Source organism: Lycorma delicatula, chromosome 6 (genome assembly GCF_047948215.1).
Source record: "Lycorma delicatula isolate Av1 chromosome 6, ASM4794821v1, whole genome shotgun sequence".
Classification (NCBI taxonomy): Eukaryota; Metazoa; Arthropoda; class Insecta; order Hemiptera; family Fulgoridae; genus Lycorma; species Lycorma delicatula.
In genome coordinates, this window is record NC_134460.1 from 40,206,157 (window position 1) to 40,231,383 (window position 25,227).

The 25,227-nt window shown below is 31.1% G+C and overlaps 1 protein-coding gene across 4 annotated transcripts in view; it reads right to left on the bottom strand.

Annotated features, from left to right (window-relative positions):
• Positions 1-4,382: 4,382 nt before the first annotated feature.
• axo (axotactin) overlaps positions 4,383-25,227 on the bottom strand; it is a 235,087-nt gene continuing 214,242 nt past the window's right edge. For 3 of the 4 annotated variants that reach the window (XM_075369761.1, XM_075369760.1, XM_075369762.1), the window contains 2 exons: positions 12,818-12,884; positions 4,383-6,425 (listed from right to left, as the gene is read on the bottom strand). In XM_075369761.1, coding sequence (XP_075225876.1) covers positions 6,256-6,425; positions 12,818-12,884 — 237 coding nt within the window. In that variant the 3' untranslated portion in view covers positions 4,383-6,255. Of the gene's footprint in view, positions 6,426-12,817; positions 12,885-21,042; positions 21,141-25,227 lie in introns of all 4 variants that reach the window. The other variant, XR_012756891.1, reaches the window with a different exon arrangement.

The following is a 25,227-nucleotide window of genomic DNA, read 5'->3' on the forward strand; positions in this document are numbered from 1 at the left end:
ATGCTATTCTTTATCAAATAAGTATAACAAACTTCAAAAATAATACAGCCACCAAATGATTATTTTTTTGCACTATTTATATTTAAACCTATTTTACTTGTGTATATTTATCATTATGATAACACTGAATGGTCACTTAATGTTTCAAAGAAAATAACTAACTTTTTGCAAGTATGGGAATAATAAAAATATAACATTATATATATATATATATATAGAAAAAAATTGTTTTTCTTTGTTACATCTAATTTGGACTTGTATCCTTTTAATCATAATTACTCAAAAGACCTGAGCTGAATACAAAATCTTTTAATACGCATATTTAGATCTATTTTGAGCGACACCCTAAATAATTACTGCTTATTTTAATAGTTAATTTTTTTTACTGAGGATGACGTGAAAATTTTTCAAAGAAGTATATGCGCTTTCCTAATTATTTGGTATTTCTAAATCTGTTTTGTTTTAGAGATAAAAAAAAATAAAATTAATATTAATAAAATAAAGATTAATATTATTTTTAAAAACTTCAAAAATTGTATATTATATGAATATGAAAATATATATATTGTCTAATGTATAAAATATATTATATAATTTTCTTTTACCATTTTTTATTATTTCCCGTTTTTATTTTTTGTTTTGTACTTCTGAATACATTCAATGTCGTAATTATATTTAAATATATTAAAATTGTTGTAGTTCTTATAAAATTTAAAGTTAATAAATATCATAGTGCACGGTGGCTCAGTCAGTGGAAACGTGTTAAAATGGTAATGCCCAATTAGCAATGATTATTTGACGTATTATTATTATAATAGCTGTAAGTAACTTTTTTAAGAAACAATGTAACGATATTAAATTTATGTAATAAATTTTTTAACGTTTTATCTAGTTCAGATTTAAGTCTAACATAAAATCAATAATATATGTATTACTTACATGAGATAGTGCTAAACTTACACAATAAAATAAGCCATGATTTAAAAAAACTTTAATATTTTAAGTTAAAAAGTCTAGAAATATCCTTACATGAATTAAGATTTGAAATTATCTTAAGTTAATTTTTATCAGTCTATATGTATATTTTTTGTTACTGATACGTGTTTCCTGTGTACAAAAAAAGTACTTGTTATGAGGAATGATTAATTTAATTTGTGTATCAGTTGGTGACTATTCATAAAACAAAAAAAAATAAATGTATTTCTACTTTTCCATTTTTTTCTTTATGAATTAATAAAAATTGTTTGTATTGCAATTTTTTCTATTAAACTTTATTATGTTTCAAAATATCGTACTTCTGTGTCTTTGAAAATTTCAACAAATTCTTATGTAACAAGTTACATATGTAAGCTTATGTAATAATACTTATGTTGTTATAATGCAAAGAAAGAGCTACGCTAAAATAAACTTGTAAGAAGAAAATGGTTAAAAATCTTAATTAACAAAAATCTACAACAAAGTTTCTTAGCTAGAGAGTTTAAACTAATTTTAGATTTCTATTTTTCAAACAGTTTTTATGCATTTTCTATTTATGGATTTAAGTAATATTTTAAAATTGGAAGCGGTGACTATTAGGCAAGTGGATGTGTTTGAAATATGGCTCCATAGAAGAATGTTTTGCATCCTATGGATGGAACGTACCTAATGAAGTTTTGAGAAGATCTGAGTGGCAAGATCTTCTGAAAACTATAAGTGAAGGAAGCTGGCTTATTTGGGTCATATTTTAAGGGGGAGCTGGTATCAACTTTTGAAATTGGTTCTTCAGTGGAAGATTGAGGGATGTAGAGGAGTAGAAAGAAGATGACCTCCTGGTTGGATAACATTAAGGACTGGACCAGTATCCACGGTGCAGAAGTGCTTTCTCACTTTAGGAAGAATCAAAAATTTATAAAAAACTTGACTATGGCAGATAAACTAATTGCAGTCTTCCTTAAGCAGGGCCGAAAGCAGTAGTGTAGATTGTGCACCACATAAGGGCACCTTTTTTGATAAGAAATGAAACAAATTTACCAATATTTTTTATGTTAAATGTGTAATTAAGACAAGTATATTTAAAAATACAAGATTCTTCAGAAAAGTTGAATTTTCCCACTTCAATTTTCTCTAAATTAGAAGCAGCTTTTCTTCCCACTACACACTTAGCTGCAGAATACTTTACACTATACACATATACTACACCAAGAACACTACACGAATTACAAAATATACAATTACTCGACTACACAACAACATTCAACACAATTTTCTCTTTCATTTACACTCGGTGATGTTGCGATATCTTACGAAACGCAAACGTAACCTAAGGTGGGAACTATCGTGATGATGGGTGAATGGAATGGCTCTATGTTGTGAGTCTCGAACGATGTCCTCTGGGCATCAGAGCAAACCCAGCTGTATTTGGCTCTAGCTCCAGTACGCGTGCGTTCTGCTGGAATGGTCTATTATATCGCCGGTTCTCGTGGGACCAAAATTTCAGTTCCCTCAGCAAATTCTATGATGGTTGGTAGTCCATCTGAAAAAACCACCAATTTCAGTCTAGTGAAAAGGCCTCGGTCAGCTTCGTCTGACGAGGATAATTTTGCTACAGCGGACGAAGATTGTGTTAGGTGCAAAAATGTTCGCTTTGTTGTTATCCGAAATAATCAGGAAGATGGCCCCCTTCAAAAGGTCTCACCTTTCCTGATTAACAAATGCGTCACAGGATGTATTGGTTCTCCGAGGAACATTAAGAACTTACGTGATGGAACAATTCTTGTAGAAACATTTAACGATGAGCAGAGTCGCTCCCTATTACGTCTGACCAATATGGGCGGCATAAACATAAGTACGACATGCCACAAGACCCTAAATACCAGCCGAAGAGTAATTTTTTGTTGTGACTTTCTGGAAATGAATTAAAGCGAAATTGCTGACTAACTTCGTACTCAAGGTGTTGTATTAAGTGAAACGTATAATGAAACTGCAGAACGGAACAGAAGAACCGACACCGTCTCCTATACTGACGTTCAGTCTTCCTGTTCCACCAGAAAATATTGAAGTGGGTTACCTCTCCGTTCGGGTACGCCCATTGATACCCAACCCACAACGATGTTACAGATGCCAAAGGTATGGTCACACTATAGCATCTTGCTGGAGAACGGAGATCTGTGCTCGATGTGCTAACGAAGGTTTCAATGACACTAACTGCGAGGAAAGTGAAAAATATGCGAACTGCAGTGGTTCACATACGGCCCGCTCCCGAGATTGCCCAACCTTTAAGGAAGAAAAGGCAATTCTCAAGATCTGTACTGAGCAGAAACTAACTTTCCCGGCTGCACGCAGGGAATATAGATTGTGTGAACACAATCCTTCACTCAAACTAGTGCTAGTTTAAACTTTGTCATTTTGCTGCGATAAGGATGAGGGTTGATAAACTGTCACATGGTAGTTAGTAGTGGACAAATTTCTGCATCACCAGAAATCATGAGAAATGATGTCATCTAGTATGGCCTAAATGAAATTAATAGAGTTCTTTATGATGATCAAAACCAATATGGCAACAGTACCTTTAATGTGTCATGTGGCTGCCATACAATGAATTGCTACAGGAAACCTTATTAAAACTAAATAAAAATTTTCAATTTTTTAAAATTCAGCTCTTTTATTCACAGGCTGGTTAAGTTTGATACATTGTTAGTAGAAATTACTTTTTTTTACTTTGGTAAAATCTATATTTTCTAAAAAAACAATTTTACTTTGTAAAAGAAATATTTTTTTCTTATGTTTTAATCTCTGAACTAGATTCAGGAAGTTAATTTAAACAGATTTTCAATTATTCACCCTTTCAAAAAAGAGGCTGCTATTATCTACAATTTTAATTTTTTAAATTAATATCCTAATATATCTTGTCCAATTAAAATTGATCAATGACATGCATTTTCTGAAATGTAAGGGGCAGCGGTTTCTGAGTTAAAGCCACAAACATACCCTGTACATTCAAACATCTACAATCAAATAACTACATCCTTATTAGTTGAACAGTAAGTTGTCCAATCAGAATGATTCATTCAATCCAAAGATCAGTCTTCTTCAGCAGCTCCTTTTATATACCTCATGTATTACATGTCTGATTTTAACAAATTTGCTGTAAGAGATCTTGCTTCATACTTCAGCTAAGATTACTTGAAAATTTTAAGAAAAGTACATCCCTTATTTGGCAGGAGTACCTGGGGTAAAAACAGGCATATTGGTAGTAAAAAAAAAATTAATAAAATTTATATTGATCAACAAATACATTATTTTATTTATAAGAGTTTTAATAACTTAAAATTCTCACATATTTATAAAATAATTGCTCATCATTTCTAAAAATTTATTCCTAATTAATAAATTAATAATTCATGTTTTCATTTTGAAAATTTCTTTATTTATAAATAATAATACTATAGCAGAGTAAAGTTAAATTTCACACACAAACTATTATGATCTACATACACTCATACTGTTTCTTTTTACATAAGAAAGTAATAAAATAATCAAAATTTCTTTCTTAGAAAAAATGCATCATATTTAATAGTGCAAATTAAGTATTTAAATATAATCTACTTATAATTATTCTAATTAATTTTGAATGACCGGTGAAGAAAAACAAAGCTACTTACATGGTATTTGTAAATCTTAACATTTAAATATTACTTAAAATGGGAAAAAGTTGCTTAAAATTTAAAAAATAAAGTAGGAAAATTAAGCTTAAGCATTTGCTCCACCTGAGGCTGTACAAGACTACACTTCATTTACATTCATATATATCATCCTCTGAAGTTATACCTTATGGTGGTTCCGGAGGCTAAACAGAAAAAGAAAGAGTTGTGTAGTTGAGTAAGAATGCTATTTTACAAGGGATTGAAGAAAAAGGCTTGGAACAGCAATTGACGGAGACACTGGTAGCAAAACAGTCCTGCCACCAGGCAGAATAGTAGATGATGATGAAAGACACTTTAATAATGATATTTTTCATCTATCGCAAGAACAAAATTCTAGGAAAAATAATACAGAAGGTAATTACAAAAGTGAAGTTAATGCTGAAAATCAACTGAATTGAGTCCCATTACAATGTACAGAAATAAAAAATTATTACTCTTGTTTATCATTTATTCTTCGTTTTAGTTCACAAAGGAATATAGATCACTCATCTTTTCATTCTTCTTTTTGTTTTGTGTTCACTGTACGTATGGTTTTTTCTAAAAAAAACCAACCACAAAATCGTAGCAATAATATAATGATAAATGAAAGTATGTTATATTATTCGTTTTATTTAGTTTCAATAATTTTTAATTACTTTTAATGCAATTTCTAATATTTTAAATTATAAAAATTATATGAACAACCATAAGTCCTAGAGAAAGGAATAAAGGGCAGAGGTAAAAAATTGCAGTAGTATGGCAAACAAGAAGGAATGAATTCTTATTTTTACGCTAAAATATTATTGGATGGGTGATGTACACCTGGGTGCGTCATCATTAGGAGAACTAATTTCCACATGGATCAGCTAAGTAATGATCATCATTAATTCCAGAGTCAGCAACCCTATCTGATGCCTCAGGAGCATTATATGCAATATAGCTGTAAAAAAAACCGAGACAGAAATTGTAAAACAAATTACTGCAGCCAATTCTGTTTTTATTACATAATACAAAACAATGCATTTCCATATTTCAAGTTAAGGGAAGAACTTTGAATATTAAATATTCCTTTTGAACATTACAATTTTTAAAGATATTTGTTACGAATATTTTATGTATAGCACATACAGCCAATGGGAAGGTGAATACAGTAAAAAATAGGAAACTTCTCCAGCATGTTGAAAACCAGGCGAGTTAAAAAAAGTTCATGAAAATATTATAACGTTAAAACTAGTTTGGTTGATGTTAGCAGAGAAAAGGGAAACAAGAGAAGTACAAAAAAATGGGTAAAACAAGAGATTACCACAAATATAATTTATGGTAATTATACATAATTCTAAATGATAATTAGACTATTATAATCATAAAATAACATAAATTTTAGTCATCACATTTACAATACTCATAAAATATTTTATAATGCAGAATAAGCACACAATAACATCTCTAATTTACAAATGTTGTCCACACAGATGAAAAAATTCACTAAAAACACAAAATATTCATGAAAATGAACCAGGGTTTTAAATTCAAAATGAAATATCACAGTTACATGTTTCACACTTTTAAATAAAAAGTATACAAAATTATCTGTTTAGTCCACAGAGAGTATAGACTCTTTACTAGACCCTTGGGTGGTTGAATTTAGTCGAGGACCCCCTAAGTAGCTAATAGGATTAGCAAATTTTCTAGGCGCTGTAGGAAGAATTGATGATAAAGACATCATTTTTGGTAATGGAAATTTTATTCGATTTGATGTTTTACCTGTAACAAACAGATAAAAGAAATAATATAATTTAAATTAAGTCAATTAACTCTATTCTCATAAAAATATTCAAACAGCTGAAAATTTGAATTACTTGATTTACTAACTTCAATTGGAAGTTTCAACAGACCTCTTAAAAACTTACTGCAATTTTCAGTGTATACCATAATAAAAGCGTTTTTAAATACATATTATTTAAAATTAAGAATCAAGGAAAAGCTACGGGAGGATGGGAAGTCTCTTTGAAATTGTTATAGATCCAGCTTAATCGGGATTTACTGTAGCCAATTCTCACCGTTGATATCGCTCACTGCTGCTGGAAAAGGCAGGAGGATAAGCTGTGGTGGGGATCGTTCGGTGTGTTCATTCATGATGGGATGACCTTAGTTATAGTTGAATGTGGAACGATTGTGGATAAAAGTGCGTTCATTGTCGAAGAGTGTTTGTTAACTTGTGCATAGGTCCATGAATGTCCAAACACTGGTAAAACATTGGAGAACATTACGAAAATTACTTCTGCGTTTTGGTAAATTGTCACCATCACTTTCATTCTTTGTTTTTATTTATTTATCACCATCATGGCAAACATGACTGACATTGAAGAAGAAGGATTTTGCAAAGGGAAGTGTTCTTGATATGCCACACAGTGGAATGCCAAGCACCTGAGCTGAGACGTGTGCTGCTGTGGAGGCATTGATTCAACGATCACTGATGAAATCAATGCGGAATGTCAGTCTATAGAGTTGGACAAGCCAAGATTATCAATGCAAGACTATTTGCTAAATGACTTGAAAATTAAATGTTTTCATTCATTCACAGTTAATAAGTTGAATGACAATGACCTTAATCAACATATTTATATATGTCAGTCATTGCTTGAATGATTTCCAAGAGCAAACAATAAAAAGAACATCATGTTCTCAGACAAGTGAGCAATTTATTGAAGCTCTCACAACTGAAATGTTTCTGGGCGAAAGACAACTATCACTTTTTTGAGAAAATCGGAAATCATCCGTCTCATCTTATGATTTGGGCTGGGATGACAGCTGAACATCTCCCTGGTCCTTATTTTTTCAATGGTGCAGTTAATCAACACAGTCATCTCAGAATGATTGACGAGTTGCTTCCAGGATTAATGGTAATAGGGATCGCTGACATCATTACGTTTCAGCAAGACAGTACTCCAGTGCATTTTGTTTTGAATGTTCACATGTGCCTCAATGAAATTTTTGTGAATTGCTTGATCGGATGTGGGTAAAAATTCACCAACTCTATTGCCTTGGCCAGCAAGAAGCCCTGACCTCAGGGCTTATCTTAGGAATAATATATTGTTACAAAAGGATTTTATGCTCTCTCCTAAGTGGATCAAAGCAACCAGTTTATATATTAAACAAGAAAGGCATCATGATGAAAATATTCAGAAGTAATTTTCACTTTTCCTGAACAGTTAATCATTTCAAAGAAATCTTCAGCAAAAAAAACAAAAAATGTAATTTTGATTAGAATTCCTAAGGGGTTGAACTAAAATCGGATGCTGGAAAATATAGAAGTTTTAAATCTTCTTGAGATAATTACCTTCATAAGATGTAAGAAAGGATTTTTCCTCATTCACCCCTGAAGATGAAAACGGATGCCACCAATATGTGGGAAAAGATAAAGACTGAAATTCAGCATATGACAATGCCAACATTCTGTGATTGCATTTAAAATTTTTCCTTTGAAAAATTTCTATTGAGCATGAAATTGAATTACCGATGAATTTTGGAGTTCATGTATACTTATGATTCAGCAGTGATAAAAGTAGAATTTGATTCTGAAATTAACACTAAAAATTTGTGTAAAATTTTTAGGCTTTTTTTTTAACCCCTCCTAAAAGAATCTGTTTGTTAATCAGTATTGTATAGTAGTTATCAATATTATAAAGTATAGTAATAATATATTTTGAAGAGTATTCAATTAACAATTAGTTGTTAATTTTATCTTCTAGGACTAAAGAATTGAGATCTTGCAAATAAAAAATTGACTGTGTTAATTATCAAGGTAATGGCAAGAGAGATTTTTTTTTTTTAACAAGTGGAACAGAAAATAAAAATTTGACAAAGATGCTCATATGAAAGCTTCTTTTAAGCAATGAAACTGGAAAAAATATTTTCTTTCTTTTTTAAATTTTATTCCTAATTTATATTCTGAAAGAACTAGTAAGATTAAAAAAAAAGCTGACAATACATAGGGGTTTCCCGTAATGCGGCTTACACACACAACTTAATTTAATATGTCAGTGCTCCTTGTGGTGAAAGGGGGTACTTTTGATGCAGTATACCGACTTTAGAGCATTTTTTGGAGTGGGGGTGCAAGTTTGCAAATATTATTATTTTTTTTAATTATTAATAAATCTGCCTAAGAAGAATATGACCTACTTAGGCGAAATCTCAACATACTGAGGGTTACCTTGCTCTACAGCGTCACCCCCTTGACCTTTTAAGTTGAAAATTTAATGATATCAATGCCCCATATATGGAAGTAATCTGGCCAAGTTTGGTCAAAATCATTTGAGTAGTTCTGGAGGTGTAAGGTGATTTAGAGAGCAACACTGAACATACGCATGTACATATGAAAATCTGGGAAATTTCCATCTGGTTTTTGGTTTTTTGGGTTCCTTAGGTGTCAAAACATCAAGATCCAGTGAAAACGACATATGCCCAAATTGGACCAAGAGTAGTTCTACACATTTTGTACAAGTATTTGAACAAATGAAAATTGAGCATGATTCATCCAACATTCACTTTTATAACAGCAGAGGCAAGTGAGTAGTCATATACATGATGTGACAAATATGTGTTGAGACAAATTGTTTTAACAGTGTCATTATTAGTGAAGAGCTGGTGTTATGTGAACGATTCAGCTAGATGAAATTTGATTAGATCCAGTTAATATAATGTAGATAAATTTGTTTTCCTTCAATTATTTTGTTCTACAAATGAAATTGCAGCTGAAAATTATTCTATGAACAAAAGTCTGTAAGACTTTTGTACATATTAAACACTAAAAATATTATAAAATCTGACATTAATTCCTTTTTGTTGAAAGCAACCTTTCTAATTAATAATATATGATAGGCTGAGTTTTAATCATGAAACAAGTCTGGTTCTTAACTAGTACACAACATACCTCCAAGTGGCCATACAAAAATTGTGTTCATACATTGGAAATGTAACACACACTTCTACCAGTGTTATACAGATAGCAATTATGAGGATAATAACTGATGAGCAATTAATTATATTATAACAATTATGACGGTAATTCTCACACTGGAACTATTTTATATTACATTGGTATATATTACATTCAGTGGTTAGTAGTGTTTGATATTTATGAATAAAAATAGTTTTCAAATTTAAAAATTAGTGAAAGATGGAATGAAATGTGAAAGAGCATCATTAAAACTGATCAAATACCAAAATAATAACCATAAAAAAGTCAAACCAAATGAGGTTTTAATAATACAAGATACCTCAAGTAAAGATAATATTAATTATCTTCTGAGGTTTAGTGAAAGATGGAATGAAATGTGAAAGAGCATCATTAAAACTGATCAAATACCAAAATAATAACCATAAAAAAGTCAAACCAAATGAGGTTTTAATAATACAAGATACCTCAAGTAAAGATAATATTAATTATCTTCTGAGGTAGCACGTTAAACACAGAAATATCGGATTACAATTCGACTTATATAATAATTTTTTTTTGAACAAATACAGAAATGAAAATGCTATAAAACAATATATAAAGATTTACAAGCAGTAGTATACAAAGGTTAAAAAACTACATTAAGGAAATAGATCCTTTTGTAATTAGATCTTACCAAAATGAAAAAACCCATCGAACAGAAGATTAAGTTGAGAATCAGAGTGAGAGAAGTTTCTACTCAATTTCAGGGAAAACAAAGTATAAATATATTAAAATTCAGGAAAGAGATAACTAAAGTTTAACCAGTCGGTTAATCTCTAGGTTACTTCGAATTCTCCCAAAATGTTGTGTAATGTTCATATTCAAAGATAATGTGACGTTCCAATATGAACTAGGAGGCAAGTCATCACTGGATAACTAATTTCATGCTATCTGGTATGACCTGAATAAAATCAAGTAATAAGGATGATCTCTTCGCGTGATGGTTCTAACAATTTCCAAAACAACACAGAGGATTAAAAAAAAGAATAACAGGTTTTAAAACATTTTAATATCTCTAAACTTTGACATAGAGTAATAAATCAAAAATAAAATAAAAGAGTAGCTTTTACACTTTTCTCTACAAGTGTTCAATGTGAGCAACTTTCATCACTTGGAACAAATCCAACAGTTAGAAAGTTTGTCTCATACTTTAACAGCATGTCTGGAGTAATAGATGCAACAGCTGTCACAGTCCTTGGGCTCAAATCAGGTAGATCAGTAGGAAGTGGAGCCATACACATAAGATCTTTTATAAAACCCCAAAGGAAAAAAAAAGGGTTAGATCTGGTGACCTTAGAGGCAAAAGCAAACAAGCTCTGTTATCAGGTCCATGTCGATCAATCCAGTGCTTGGGGAAAACACCATTCAACCAATCCCTTACTGAGTTATGTCAATGAGGAGGTGCACCATCTTGTTACCAAACAGAATTCTCAGGTTCATCTTACAAGATGAACTTGAGAATCCCATTTAGTTGAGGAAAGAACCATGTAAGCTTGCTTCAACATAACTTCCCGTCAGGTTATTACAGAGAAAAAAATTTTATTTTGGGAGTACCTTTTGTATAGTAAGAGTTCATGGGGATTTTCTGACCCCCAGACATTATGGTTGTTAATTGTTACAGTAAGATAAAATGTTTATTCATCACTAAACACAATACAAGCAATAAAGTTATCATCTTCATGCTGCAAAATTTTGATTGGGAAGTTGGCATGCTACTGTAGTTGTTAGGCTTCAAACATTGTAACAACTACAAAAGATACAGATGTATATCTTATAGATGCATAAGTGTTTACTTAAAACATTCCGTTGTCATTACCGACATCACCAGTTCATGACTGTCCATCCAGATTTTTCAGGACTTCGCAGAAAAACTCCCTGATATGTTCAACATTTTCTTCAGACACCCTCGGTCACCCATACTCTTCCCTTTACAAAGATATTCAGTTATTTCAAACCAATTAAGCCATCAACAAATGTTATTGACTATTGGAGAATCACAATTAAACTTTCTAGTTAATGCACCTTCAACTGTAACTAAAGATTCATTTAGTAAACTGCTAAACATTCGATGCTTTTCATTCAGGAGTCACCATCTTTGCTAGTAATGTTATTTAATGGAAAGAAAGGGAATCAATCTACGGCCATGTGTACAACTAAAACTGCTCTTTTTACCTTTTTATTCTACCTTCAACTAATACAGTACGCTTCATCCACGAGATATTATAACAGATTAAAACCCTGATATTCCTTGATGTACCCCTGTTATAATCAGTATCCCTACGTCAAAACTTATTGCAGACAATTGCAAGACTACCTTTAATCACTGTTTCCTGCAGTATATAAATCTTAAATGGTCTGCACTGATTAACTGATTTTAGTTATTCTTGGTAGTTTACATTAACTTGCATATTGCCTGAAAATTCTACATTTTTCTTTCTGGAGGAACTGTCAAGTTTGTCATAGCATATAATCGTATATTATAGGCAACAAATGATTAAGTTGGTCAATACAAAATAATGATCATAATGTATCATTTCCATGGTAAAAATGGTCTGATCTCTCAGTTGTAAAGGTTGTAAGCAGGATAGCCCGAGAGGACTTCAAAAACTAACCTCTGGTTGTGATTACTTGCCTTCTTTTTTCACATCTATTCTTTTTCTTGTCCTTGATTTTTTTTTTTTCTAGGTTAGGTTCTATGAATAAGTGCGAGTCTGACTACATTTGGTATGTTGGGGGTATCATGTACAGATGGAATCAGTTTCTTTTCTAATAGTTGCATAATAAATACAATGGCTAATGTGATTATTATATAATCCAGATGTTTAAAATCCTCAACTTAATACAATACCGCATGACTACATGACAGACAAATCTCATCACTCAATGTTAATTGAGTGATGAGATTTGAGTGATGATGTATCACATCATTCATTATCTGATGATAAGATGAGATACATTCTCATCTTTATCTGATACATAATCACTCTCTTGCAATAGCTTTACTATATTAGAAATCTCTATTATACAAAACTATCCTGTCTCCAGGGCTCAAAACTAAGCACAATTATTACACTTAGCTTATACTCGTATATCTTTGCATATAATAAAAATCAGTCACAAACATAAAGGTACTTTAATAAAAATGAAAGAATATTACCAATCTTTCTTTGGCTGCCTTCTTGAATATTTCTTGAAGGTTGCATTAACTCATTTCTATTTTTATCCTAAAAATTTAAACAAAGTAAAAGAAAAAATGTTAACATAACTATCACAAGTTAAAGAATATTTGTAAAAAAAAAAAAGTAAAGAAATATTTTATAACAAATTAGTAACAAAAAAAGCTTCAAAAAAGAGGAAGAAAATCAAGCAAAAGCTATTAACATGCATTGTACTGCACACACTTATTTTGAACACCATTAATCTTAAACAATCAAAAATGTCAATTTTGATAAGAAATTTATTAGGAAGTGTGTAAAATACAAGTGAAGTAAAGTCTAACTTTATTAGTTTTCATTTTCCCATATTTTTTATTATTATAAATGTCTTAATGCAAATTGTGCAAGCACGATCCAAGAAAGTAAGCAACATTTGTGCATACCAATTGTGTAAATGACCTTTCACCAATGAGACAATATCAGTTGGTTCTCTGTAGTAAGTATTACCTCTATCTGAACCAAGTTTCATAATTGTAATTATCCAAAAAACTGTATGTTTTTTGGTTGTTTAGAATGTATAAAAAAATTTACATCAACACTGTATATGTGAAATTCACAGTGATCTGGTTTCTAAATACAGAAAAATGTTCTCCATACAGAAATATTTAGCCAAATTAGGGTAGTGTACAATGTTGAGGTTATAAATGGATAAAGTGTAAGAGAATTGTGTATTATGTTCAATGAAGGAAAATTTAATGTTCATAATTAGATTATTCTGGATAATATTCTGTTGCTGTTGAAGAACTGAAGAAAAAGATCAACAGTGAAATTTATTGAGAATAAAAGGTTCATTCTGGGTAGCTCATTCATCAGATTTCATGGCACCTCCAGAAAAACTCTGGTCCCTCACCACTAGTATCAAACATTGTGTCAGTCTTAAGCATTGAAACATCTATATTATACTAATTGAACAATATTAATCATTTGTTCATTTTCACTATATAGTAATGGGGTTAGATTTGGACATGCACCTGCCTCATTGAGGGCCCTTCAAAGGTATTTGTTGTTCAGGTTTTTACAGGGTGTGTGGCAAAGGAGTGGCAATGATTGTTGGTCTGCTTACACTCCTTGAGTGCATGCTGTAATGTGTAGTATTGCATAATTGAGTACTCAGTCAAGGTCTTGTGCAGCTGATCCAACAGCGCCTAAGAGGTGTGAGTGACAGGAGGATTTATAGGTATCCAGCTGTCTGTAGCTCACTGCAGCTGTCACATTTTAGGGTTTGCCCAGTTGAGTTAGTAGATAGATAGCAAGCTTTGTTAGAGTTTTATTTTTTTAGACGGCAATGTCAGAAGGCAAATTTGAGAAGCAACCCAAGCCCAAGTACGTTAGGGCTGTTGAAGTTGCTGAGGTAAGGACTTATGATTCATCAGCCTCCTCTGGTGATGAAGAAAGTTGGGCAGGGACATCCATCTGGGTAAAGGAAGATGTTGTGGCTGAAATCAATGTGGATGTTGTGTTTCTGAAATCAAAAGGTAAGCCTGGTAGCAACATGCTTTTGATGAGGGTTTTTAGTGAGCAGTTTGAGGAGTTAATGGCCTTTCTGGAGAATCCCAGAAGTGTCTCAGCTAGTGTACGGTTAAAATTGACCTCAAAATTGAAAGAATTTGAAGTTTTTATGTCTGCATTGGCAGAGGAATAAAAGGCGTTGGCTTCCAAAACAGTCCAGGTAAGGGAATTGGTAGATAAGGAGAATGTTCCTTTGCTGGTTATAGAAATTCCTAAGGCCCAGCAGAAACATTATGCAGACGTTATCAAGGACAAGTGAGAGGCCAGTTCGTCTCAAAAGCAACCATAGGTCATGTTCATTAGTATGAAAGAGGGACATACCAAAACTAGTAAAGAGATGAGGAATTAATTTCAAGTCTTTCGTCGATCAAAGAGGTCAAACCTGAGAATTTGAAACATAAAAGAAACTAAGAAGGGGCTTGTTGTGGTGGCTGATAACAAGGAGACAGTTAAAATTAAATTGGACTTGTTAAAGGTCGAGAAAAGTGACATGAGAGCCAATCCAAAAAGAAAAAGGGTCCAAGAATGATAGTTTATGATATTGACTGGGGTCTAGCTGAGGATGAGGTGCTGTATCTCATTAGAGAGAACACCCAGTTGGATGAGGTTGCATTTAAGTCCAAGAGTTGGTTTTTATTTTAAACAGGTAGGCGTGATGCAGAGCACTACCATGGGGTGTTTGAGGTGGGTCCTTTATTGTTGAAGACCTTCCTCGCTGAAGGGAGGCTGTTCATCAGTTTTGCTTCATGCAGAGTCAAGGAGTATGTCGATGTTCAGCGGTGTTTTTAAGTATTGTCAGTATGGTCACAGGCTAATTTATGTGATCTGCCTATTATCTGTGCCCACTGCTATGAGGAGGGACAAAAGTGCGAGACCTGTCCCAAAAAGGCTGATCCTCCATTGTGTATAGATTGCAAAAGATTAAGGAAAGATCATAAGCACTTTGTTAATAACAAGGAGTGTGGATCATATATGAGAGCTGTCGATATGTATTTAAATTCACTTGGTGGTTAGTTTTGGTCAGTTGAATGCACAGGGTGCTATATTGTTCAAATCGAGTTAGGTGAAATGATCTAATGTCATAAACTAGATGTTGTTTTGTTGCAGCAAAATGCAATATATTACACCTGGTAACCAGTTGGGTTTTGCAGGATGGAAGAAATTTCATTGTGGTTCTGACAGCATGTCTGCTATTTTGCGCAGAAGAGAAATAAGTTGTCTTTTTGTGGCAGCTCTCTAACAATCATCGGTTAATATTCAGAATTTACATCTATATGTAGTTCTTATTTCCAGTATTGGACCCTGCTGAGCGTCACCTTGAGGTCTGGGAGAAAATTCCTCAGTTTTCAGAGCATAGTTTTATTGTTATTGGTGCCAATGTTAATGCTAAATCTCTAACTTGGCATGAATTAGAGGTTTTTAATGTTTCTGGTGAGCTGCCAATATAGACTGGTATGATGGATGGTAGGAGGTGATTTGCCAGCACCAATATTGATGGTTAGAAGATACATTCTCGCAATGTGTCTATGGTTGGAAGGTTGTTGATGATTACTCTAGCAACCATTGACGTATCTTCAAAATCACTGGTGGCCTGAATGATGGTTAGAGGTGTAATTCCCAGTTCAGCAGGGGTGTTTTCTGCCCAGGAAAGCCAATTGGTGGAGGTTTGTCACAATCCTTTCGGGCAGGGTCCATGTCTTGGACAGGGATCTGGATAGTCTTGATCTTGAGAACCTGGCAGGTCAGTTATTGGTCAGTTTATTTCGTTGATGCTGCTGAAGGTTCTATTTCCCAGCAGTTTGGATCAGAAGAGGATAGCCTCTTGGTTCCTTCTCATCGTGTGGATGTTTTGTCTTCAGAAGTTACTGAGGCAGAGATGCGTGAGATAATCAGTAGCTTTGGCATTTTTCATTGGCACTATGTTTAATATTTGTGCGCACAAAAGATTTTTGCATGCTGAAAACAAATCTCATAAGGTAATTTTGGCTGATTTGCAAAAATGTTTACCTACACCACTGCTCTCAAATTCAACTAGTTTTTACCTTCGTAAATTATGTGTATTAAATTATACGATTCACGTACCCCAAAATTCATCATGGTGCATGTTGTGGGATAAAACAAGGGAAGGACATGGAGGAAACAAGATGGTGTCATGTTTTTTTAAATGGGCTACTAGTAATTTAGCGGGAAACAATGTAAAAGAATTGACTGTATGGACTGATAACTGTGCGGGACAGAACCGGAATGTGATGATGGTCATGATATATTTTTTGCACCAAGACCCAGAACTAAAAATTATAAACACAAATTTTTATTACGTGGACACATACATATTGAGATGGATAGTGAGCATAGCATGATAAAGAAAGCTAAAAGGTCTTTGCCTATAATGACAATAATTACATGTAATGACTGGGCAAATTTTATAAAAACCTGAAGAAAAAATCCACTTAATGTCTGCATGATGAAATTAGATTTTATCTCCTTTTCCCTCATGCAAAATAATTCCAGCCCATTTATTGCTAGGAAAACAGCAACTGATGGCCATACTGTACAAATTTCAAATATGGTTTGGTTGCAGGTAAGAAAAGATGATCCAGGAAACTATTTTTCAAAACGTCCTTTGAAGAAAATAATTTTAAAGTAGTAGACTGCAGGAGACTATAAGGCAGGTAAATATTCCTATGACAGTATTTCTTCCTTGCATTCGAAAATAAAATAAAAAATAAGCTCACAGAAATACAAACACCTTACGTCATTACGAGTGCCAGATGAGTATAAAGATTATTTTATTAAATTACTACAAGGCTCAAGAACAAATGATTTTCCAGAAGACTAAATTAAGAAAAATAACAAACAATCAGGCTGAAGGAGAACTAAAGATATTCTTGAAAACTATTATTAATTTGTATTACAGCTATTTTATTGTTCATAGTTTCTTGATAGGTTTTAATTTTACTTGTACATTTTTTTTCAAGAAAATTAGGTATTTGTGAAGAGCTCTTATGCATACACTGTAAAACTTCCATTAGTAAAATTTTGCTTTAGTTATTATTTTTAATATTATTATTATTATTAATATTGTTGTATTAATTTGGATAAAAAAATTTGGTCTAAAATAATTTACTCATTTTGACTATAATAAAAATGATGTACAATATAATATTTTCTTTTAGATAAAGCATAGTTTTTCAGATCATAAATTTGTAGGCCTATTAAAAAAAAGCTTATTATTTTAGTACTAAGTTTTCTTAGTAAGTTTAAATTTAAACTAAAGTTTAAATTTAGTTTAAATTTAAAGTTTTTTTGGGGTATTGCAATAAGTGAAAAACAAAATAACAATTTTATTAAGTTATTACAATTTGGAAATAATAATACTAAACAGCTTATGTGTTGTAATTTTCCATTAATTTCATAATATAAAAAATTAGTATCAATAAACAAAACTAAGCTGGTTTTAAAATTTTTATTTGTTTAACCTCGAGGTTCACAGTTAAATATTACTTTGGAGGATGAGACGAATGATTTTTAGTGTGTGTGAAAATACCATGCCTGACTAGGATTTGAACCTGGGACCTCCAGGTGAAAGGCTGTGATGCTACCACTGGCACCATGGAGGCCGGCGGTTTTAAGATGTTTAATGATGACAAAATAACAAATCATGGTTTCAGATGTTGTAAATGTTTAGAGCTAAAGGGACCTAAGTGCATTTAAAGGGTAATCTCCTTAATCTACTTAAATTTTGAGTAACCTAATGAAAAATACAGGTAAAATATAGTAAATAAACTGTTAAAGACATTACAAAATATGATGATGGCAGGAAGTAATATAATTTTATTGAATGAGAAAACTGCTTCTCTTGTAAAACTCTTGTTTTGTAGACAGGTTAATACAATAAAACTTAGTAAACATTTTTTTAGAGAATGAATAAAAAATAGAATCAAAGAATAAAGTAATTACTATATTATATTTGATTTCTACAAAAGAAGTTACAAAATTGATACTGAAAATTTTGGTTTACGATACAGCAGGGCTAGATTTACATTTTTTCATTCACAATAGTTTTCCACTTTAATGTTAATTAAAAAAGTAAATGAGTTTGACAGAAAATGCATAAACCTTTACAAAAAAAAGGGCTGTATTAGAATTAATCACAAAGACTTTTAAACATTATGTACCGAGTAGAAAATAATATCACAAATAAAGTTATAATTCAGTTTTAAATTATTGTAATTCCATATGGAAAATTAATGGAGATATGAAAGAAGTATCAAATTTATGAGAACATTAGTTTTTATACTACCTGAAAAAATGTAGGATAGAAGAAAATACTTCCTCAGGGAAAGGTGCACGTGTATCATGGACACAGCATAGATAAAACATTTTTTAGACAGATTTTCAACAACAAAACCAATTTTTGTGTTTCTGAACATGCTCATTTATGCAATGTCATTATGAGACCACAGAAAATCCACAAGCATTCATCACATAAAGATGATTCTCCAAAAGAAGTAAATGTTTCACTCCTTTTTTTTTTTGAAATCTACCATGACTTTTTCACAATTTCTTAGTTTTGCTTTAACTATTAACATTTCTCCCAATAGATTATACTGATATCTTTTAATAGATGGTGCTTCTCCAAACTATGCATATAGTTGTTCATGGTTTTCTCAATGAGACATTTTTCTTCAGAAAAATGAATGGAATTAATGTCTTCATGGTTCCAGATCATCATCAGATAAGATCATGGTTCCATGATCTTATTTCTCAAGGCTTTTCCTTGTGAGATTTTGCGTACAGTGCTCAAGGGAGCAGCTTGTGACGAAGAGTGGCGTGATGACCTGGCGACCATAGTTTGCTGTGGGTACCCTAGCTACCACTAGGTTTCAGCACCTGATGGCAAGAGGGGGTGAAAACGTAACAAATGCTGTACCATTATTACAAACTGTTAGGCGTTAAAAGTTAGATTTGAATTAGTCTTTGTGTTTACCTGTATAGTGCTAAATAATTTGGTTTTAAACTCATCTGACAACATTAATGGGCTACCTACATACACTTATTGACAACATGTTACATAACAAACTACTAGATAAAAAAATCTAGTAATAAAACATATTTAACAAATAAATACATTATATCAATAATAATATTAATATCAACCAAAAATCAAATAAAATTGCCAATTATTTTAAAGAAGGTAGATTACCATGTATTATACAGAAAACAGATAAAATATTCACTTATAAACTCAGCATCTGTTATATAAATTAAGACTTCTTTTTTCCTGTTAAGCCTCCGGAAATTACTGTTCAGGTATTACTTCAGAGGATGATATGTATGAGTGTAAATGAAGTGTAGTCTTGTACAGCCTCAGTTTGACCATTCCTGAGATGTGTGGTTAATTGAAACCCAACCCAACCACCAAAGATCACCAGTATCCATGATCTAGTATTCAAATCCATATACAAGTAACAGTAAAACAGAATACAAGTAATCCGTATTCAAGTCTTTAATAGGACTTGAATGCTGGAACTCTTGACTTCCAAATCAGCTGATTTGGAAAGATGTGTTCGCCACTAGACCAACTCGGTATATAAATTAGACTGTCCTGGCTACTAAATGCTTCGGTTAGACTGGATGCACCCACATATACAAATAACATATTTATCAATTACAGCCAACATAATAAACCTTTGCAAATCATCTCATAAAAACAGGACCCATATACTAAAAGAGATTAGTAACCATAAAATGACAAATATTTTTAATCTTAACATGCATGAAAAATATGAAATTTTCAAATGTAATAAATTTGGCAAAACAACAAATTAAATGTACACACACATATGAAATTTATTATTATTCCTTGTTTGATTATATAATAAAGATATTTCCTAAAATCCCTTCATCATGATGGGCACCATTATCCCTATTGTTGGTGGATTTATACATACATATATATATACCTATCAGGTTTTTTCATGCAAGTTAAAAAAATGTTGATGTTAATTTCAATGTTTTGACACAAATAAAAAAAATTATCAAATGGACTGACAAAAATGTTATTGTTGTTATTATTTTATGTTGTGCTATGCAAAACAATATGCAGAGCATATCATCTACCATGGTTCGTTCAGCTTTGGTGTTATAAGAAAAAATTATTAAATGACACTTTGGGTACTGGAATTTTATTCTTACTTTCAATATGGTCTCTGAGGTATTCAAAATGTTATGGAACCATCAGTAACTGTCTTTCCCAGAACCAAAAAATGACTATGCTTTTGAGCAGTGATTGATAATGACATGCACATATAAAACTGGGAATACATGATAAGTTATATTACTGACCAAATATACAATTCAAGACACAATTAAGCAGCAAAAACACTGAAAGAAGTAAATACAATGAAGAAATCAACATGCATGGATTTTTAATATCAGACATTTGAGCTGTGAAAACATGTGTAATAATAAAAATTTAACCAAATAAAATGTAAAAAGAATACATTATTCTCTAGCATAAAAATGTTTACAAATGTACAGTGTGTAATTATAATAGTGCCAAATTAAAGTAGCTGTGGTATGACAATAAAACAAACACAAATCAAATAAATTCACAGAAGCAGTTATAATTATCACACATTTAAAATGTTTTCACCTCTGTCAAGCATATGGTGTAGTTGTGAACTCTATACTTCCTAGTTCATCAATTGTGTAGGGTAAAGCATGTGTGGCATGCCTACCATTGCTGTAAACCTGCAAAGAATATTTATAACTAAATGATATTTAACAAAAATCAAAATTTTCAAATGGAAGACTCAAAATACGTTTAAAACTGTAAAATATTTTGCAAAAAATATATATGAATGAATGTTTAAAAAATTTATTCTTTAAAGAATTAAATAAAAAAAAATAAAAAAATATGTTGATTATAATACTTTCACCAAGATGAATAGAATTAATTAGAATGTGACTGATGAACAAATAATCATAATAATAAAATAAGAAAACTTCATGCAAAACCCATTATTATTACACAGATACAAACACAAATAAAAAAATTATCAGCAAGCTTCAACCCACCAATGAATGAATGCCTTATGTTATAATTAAAATAAGCAGTATATAAGGGAAGTCAGAAAATTGTTCACTGTTTAAATACCATCAATGTGCATTTATTGAATGCATAACTGTTATATTGTATTTAATCATTTTTAATTTTATTTAATAATGGTAGATACAGCTTATCCATCTACCAAATTACTTTGTAGAATTCTCTACAAAAACATTTTTTTATCCTTAAGTAATCAGGGAAGTGTTGCCAATTGTTATTTGTGATTGAAGATTTATTACCACTGGCCAGTGAAAATTCACTTAGATTCTGTACAATGGTCTGTGCTTGTCTTTATTGTTTATTTAAGTAAATACTTCAAGCTGTGTTTATTCTTACTTGTTATAAATTATAAAACCTCTGCTAAGAGTAACCTTAACACTAAAATTTTTTCCACAAAGTCCGAGACCTTGATTGCTATATAGAAACATAAATAATTTTCTAGACATAGGTAGTATAATAGTGGTTACTGAACACTTTGACAGGACTTAAGTTGGAGATAAGAAGAGGAGGGATGCATCAGCTAATCAATTTTTTTGGTTGAAATAGATAGAATTAATAATAATTCATCATGAACTCAGACAGAGTTTTCTCCTGAACATAATTTACTAGCTATGATAGTGTCGTAGTGAATTTGTATAGATATTGCGGTGAAAATGCTTGTAGTGGTCCTTGAATATAGATTTTAAAAATATATCATGTTTGACTTTACCTAATAGGAAACTCAACTGTTAGGAATTTTGTACAATCACTGATTGAGAAAAGAGTTCCTATTCAGTGACTGGATATTACCATAAGCGGAATAATCAATCTCCTAGTTGGCTATTAGAAAGTACTACAAGTTGGAAGCAGACACAATTCCCAAGGTACTCTCCATAGGAAGAGGGAGGGAATGAACAATAAAGAATGGAAAGCGGATAGAGAAAGAGGACCAATTTAATGTCAGCCTAGAATCATTGTAATTCTAAACTTATAATGATATATGGCTATTTAATGATAGATAAATAAAGGAATGGTGTCCATTCTATATCAGCAGATCTTTCATTGCAGTAGAGACAAATTTGTATACTAATTGCCATTCATTGCTCATATTATTTGTAACAAAAATTTAAGCTTTTCATCTTATCATCTGGGATTTTGTTCAAAATTATTCAGAGCCCAAAATATAGTGCAATAAGTTTGTGTCCATTGGCAACTAATAAAGGACACAAAGAAAGCTATAATATTGAAGTTCCTTGTCCATCTGCTCTTTTTTAATGTACATAGTAAGAATTTTTTTAAAGCTAATTATTACTGAGAATAAAAATGGTATTTCATTACTGTCATAACTAATAGGGATTCGATTTATAAATCTTCTGCATAAATATATACTGCTTTATCAGAGAGGGAGTGTACATTGAAAAACAGTATATGTCTGAATATTTTAAATGTGTAGCATAACAAAAATAAGTGATTGTATTAAAAAGGTACATTAATTAACCCTATTTTTTTATTTCCCTAACAATGAGTAAAACGTTTTCTAAATTAATTCCATATATTATTTTTATTCAAAATTTAAAAAAATTTAAGATTTTAACAATTACAATCACCCCAATCAACAGTCACTCATTCGCAGAGAATCATATGCATGTTTACTTTGGTGATAAACAATGCTAGATGCAGTTTTCTTAAGTGTGGGTGACAGTGAGGAGATGGTATTTTGTGTAGCATTTGAAATTAAAAAAAAAAAAAAAAATGTATATACTTTTCTACATAGTTGAAAAGTATGTTATAATACTTTATAACATAAATAAGACTTTTTGTTAATTTTAATAAAATAAAGTTACACAAATACACAACATAAGTCATAATCACTTCTTTAGGATGCAGGATGTTATTGAAGACTACTATCTTCAACCTACCCTTTAACAAGCATACATGAAAAAATGAATAAAACAAAAACTGAATAAAACCTACACCATACATTACCAAACTTAATCATGTTAATGCATGCAGAAGTTTTACATAAATATATAAGTAAAGTATGAATATACTACCATTTCATTTAAAGTTAGATCTAATCATTGACGACCACATTTTAAGTAATAAAAAATGATTTTTCTAAATAAAAAAGCAGTATCTAAAAATAACTACATTCATTTAAATTCGTTATTTTAGTGAGATAATTCATTATTTAAATTTTCCTGGATGAGAGAAACTGAAAATGAGGCATCTGTTGTTATATATACATTAAAGTAAACTGTATAATGTATTTGTAATAAATTCACTAAAATGAATATCATTTTAATATAGTTAATGCATGAATTTAGACTAATTTTATACAATTAAATGCACATCTTTGAAAATAAATTTCTTATAATTTAACAATGTATAGAATCAATCTTTTAATTGAATAATTTAAAAATTAAATTGCAACTATCTTTGTTGAAGTGTTCAACTGTGGTTTAACAATCATGCATATAATTTTTGTACACTAGTTGAGCATATTATTTGTGTACTTGTGAGAGTAATGGTAGCTCTTATTACTTGGAAAGGCAATAAGGCTGTACAACAAACCTGAGAATCTCTCTGCTGTAGCCAGGTTATCTCATGCTTGTAGCTCAAGAATGGAAGTTCAAATGCTTTAACATTGAAGTATATTAGGGATCTACCTTGCAAAGTCAGCTGATCAGGGCTTCCATAAGCAAAAACAGGTGGTCTCAGTTCAGGTCAGTTACTCTTGGTGAAGTTTACTATGCCTTGATTAATGAGCAAGATGGAACTGAGTAAGTAGAGTAATAGCCATTTTTTTTTAAAATGTAGGTCAAGCTTAAACTTCATCTAAATTAATAACTTAAAACAAAACTTTCAGAGAAAAAAATTAATAAACTTAAAAAAAAATAAATAACTTTCAGTGAAGCACTACTGAGCATGTAGTTTTGAGCTTCTTTACTTTATAGCTGAAATTCCAGTGAATTTAATTTTGTTCAGAAGACAAAAGACACCCATGGACTTAATAACCTGGAGTGTACCAAGTAGTGTTTAATGCTGCATCTGCTAGGTGTGCTACTATTGAAGTTTGTCACATTCAGCAGTAGGTAGGTACTTTATTACATATTAATAGATGGCATATGATCAAGATAACCCATAATGGAAAGGTTTGAATGACTTGTTCTTATACTGAACAGTATTTTTTATATTAAACAGCAGCTGGAATACCGTATGTACTAATGTAAGATAACTTCTGAAGTTCTTACATGGTGAGTCACTTTTAATGAATTAAATTATAATAAAGAAAATTGTTTATTATATGTATAAATATATATTTTGTATTAAAAAAAAAAGAAGATTTTCATTACAATATCTTATCTAAATAATGTTTATCTGGGTAGTTTTTGAATTACTTTACACTAAAAATTGTAACTTGTCTAACGTAAAATTTTAACAAAAAGCTTCATAAGAATAGTATGTTGTCTTAAAAAGGAAGATGATTGGCTACTAACAATTTCTTTCTATAAAAAAACTGTTCAGAAAACTGATTGAAGTCAAAATACTGATAAATAAGTTCACTATGTGACCATGTGTGGGCAATAACAATTCTATGGCGCTCACATAATGACATTTTTTGTGTTTAGGTTTAACAAATTAATGTCTTAATAATGAATGGTAATTATGTAAAGATATAATTAAACATCTATAATAAGATAATTACCATTTGATATTTTACAATGTGTTAAAATTATATAAAATAAG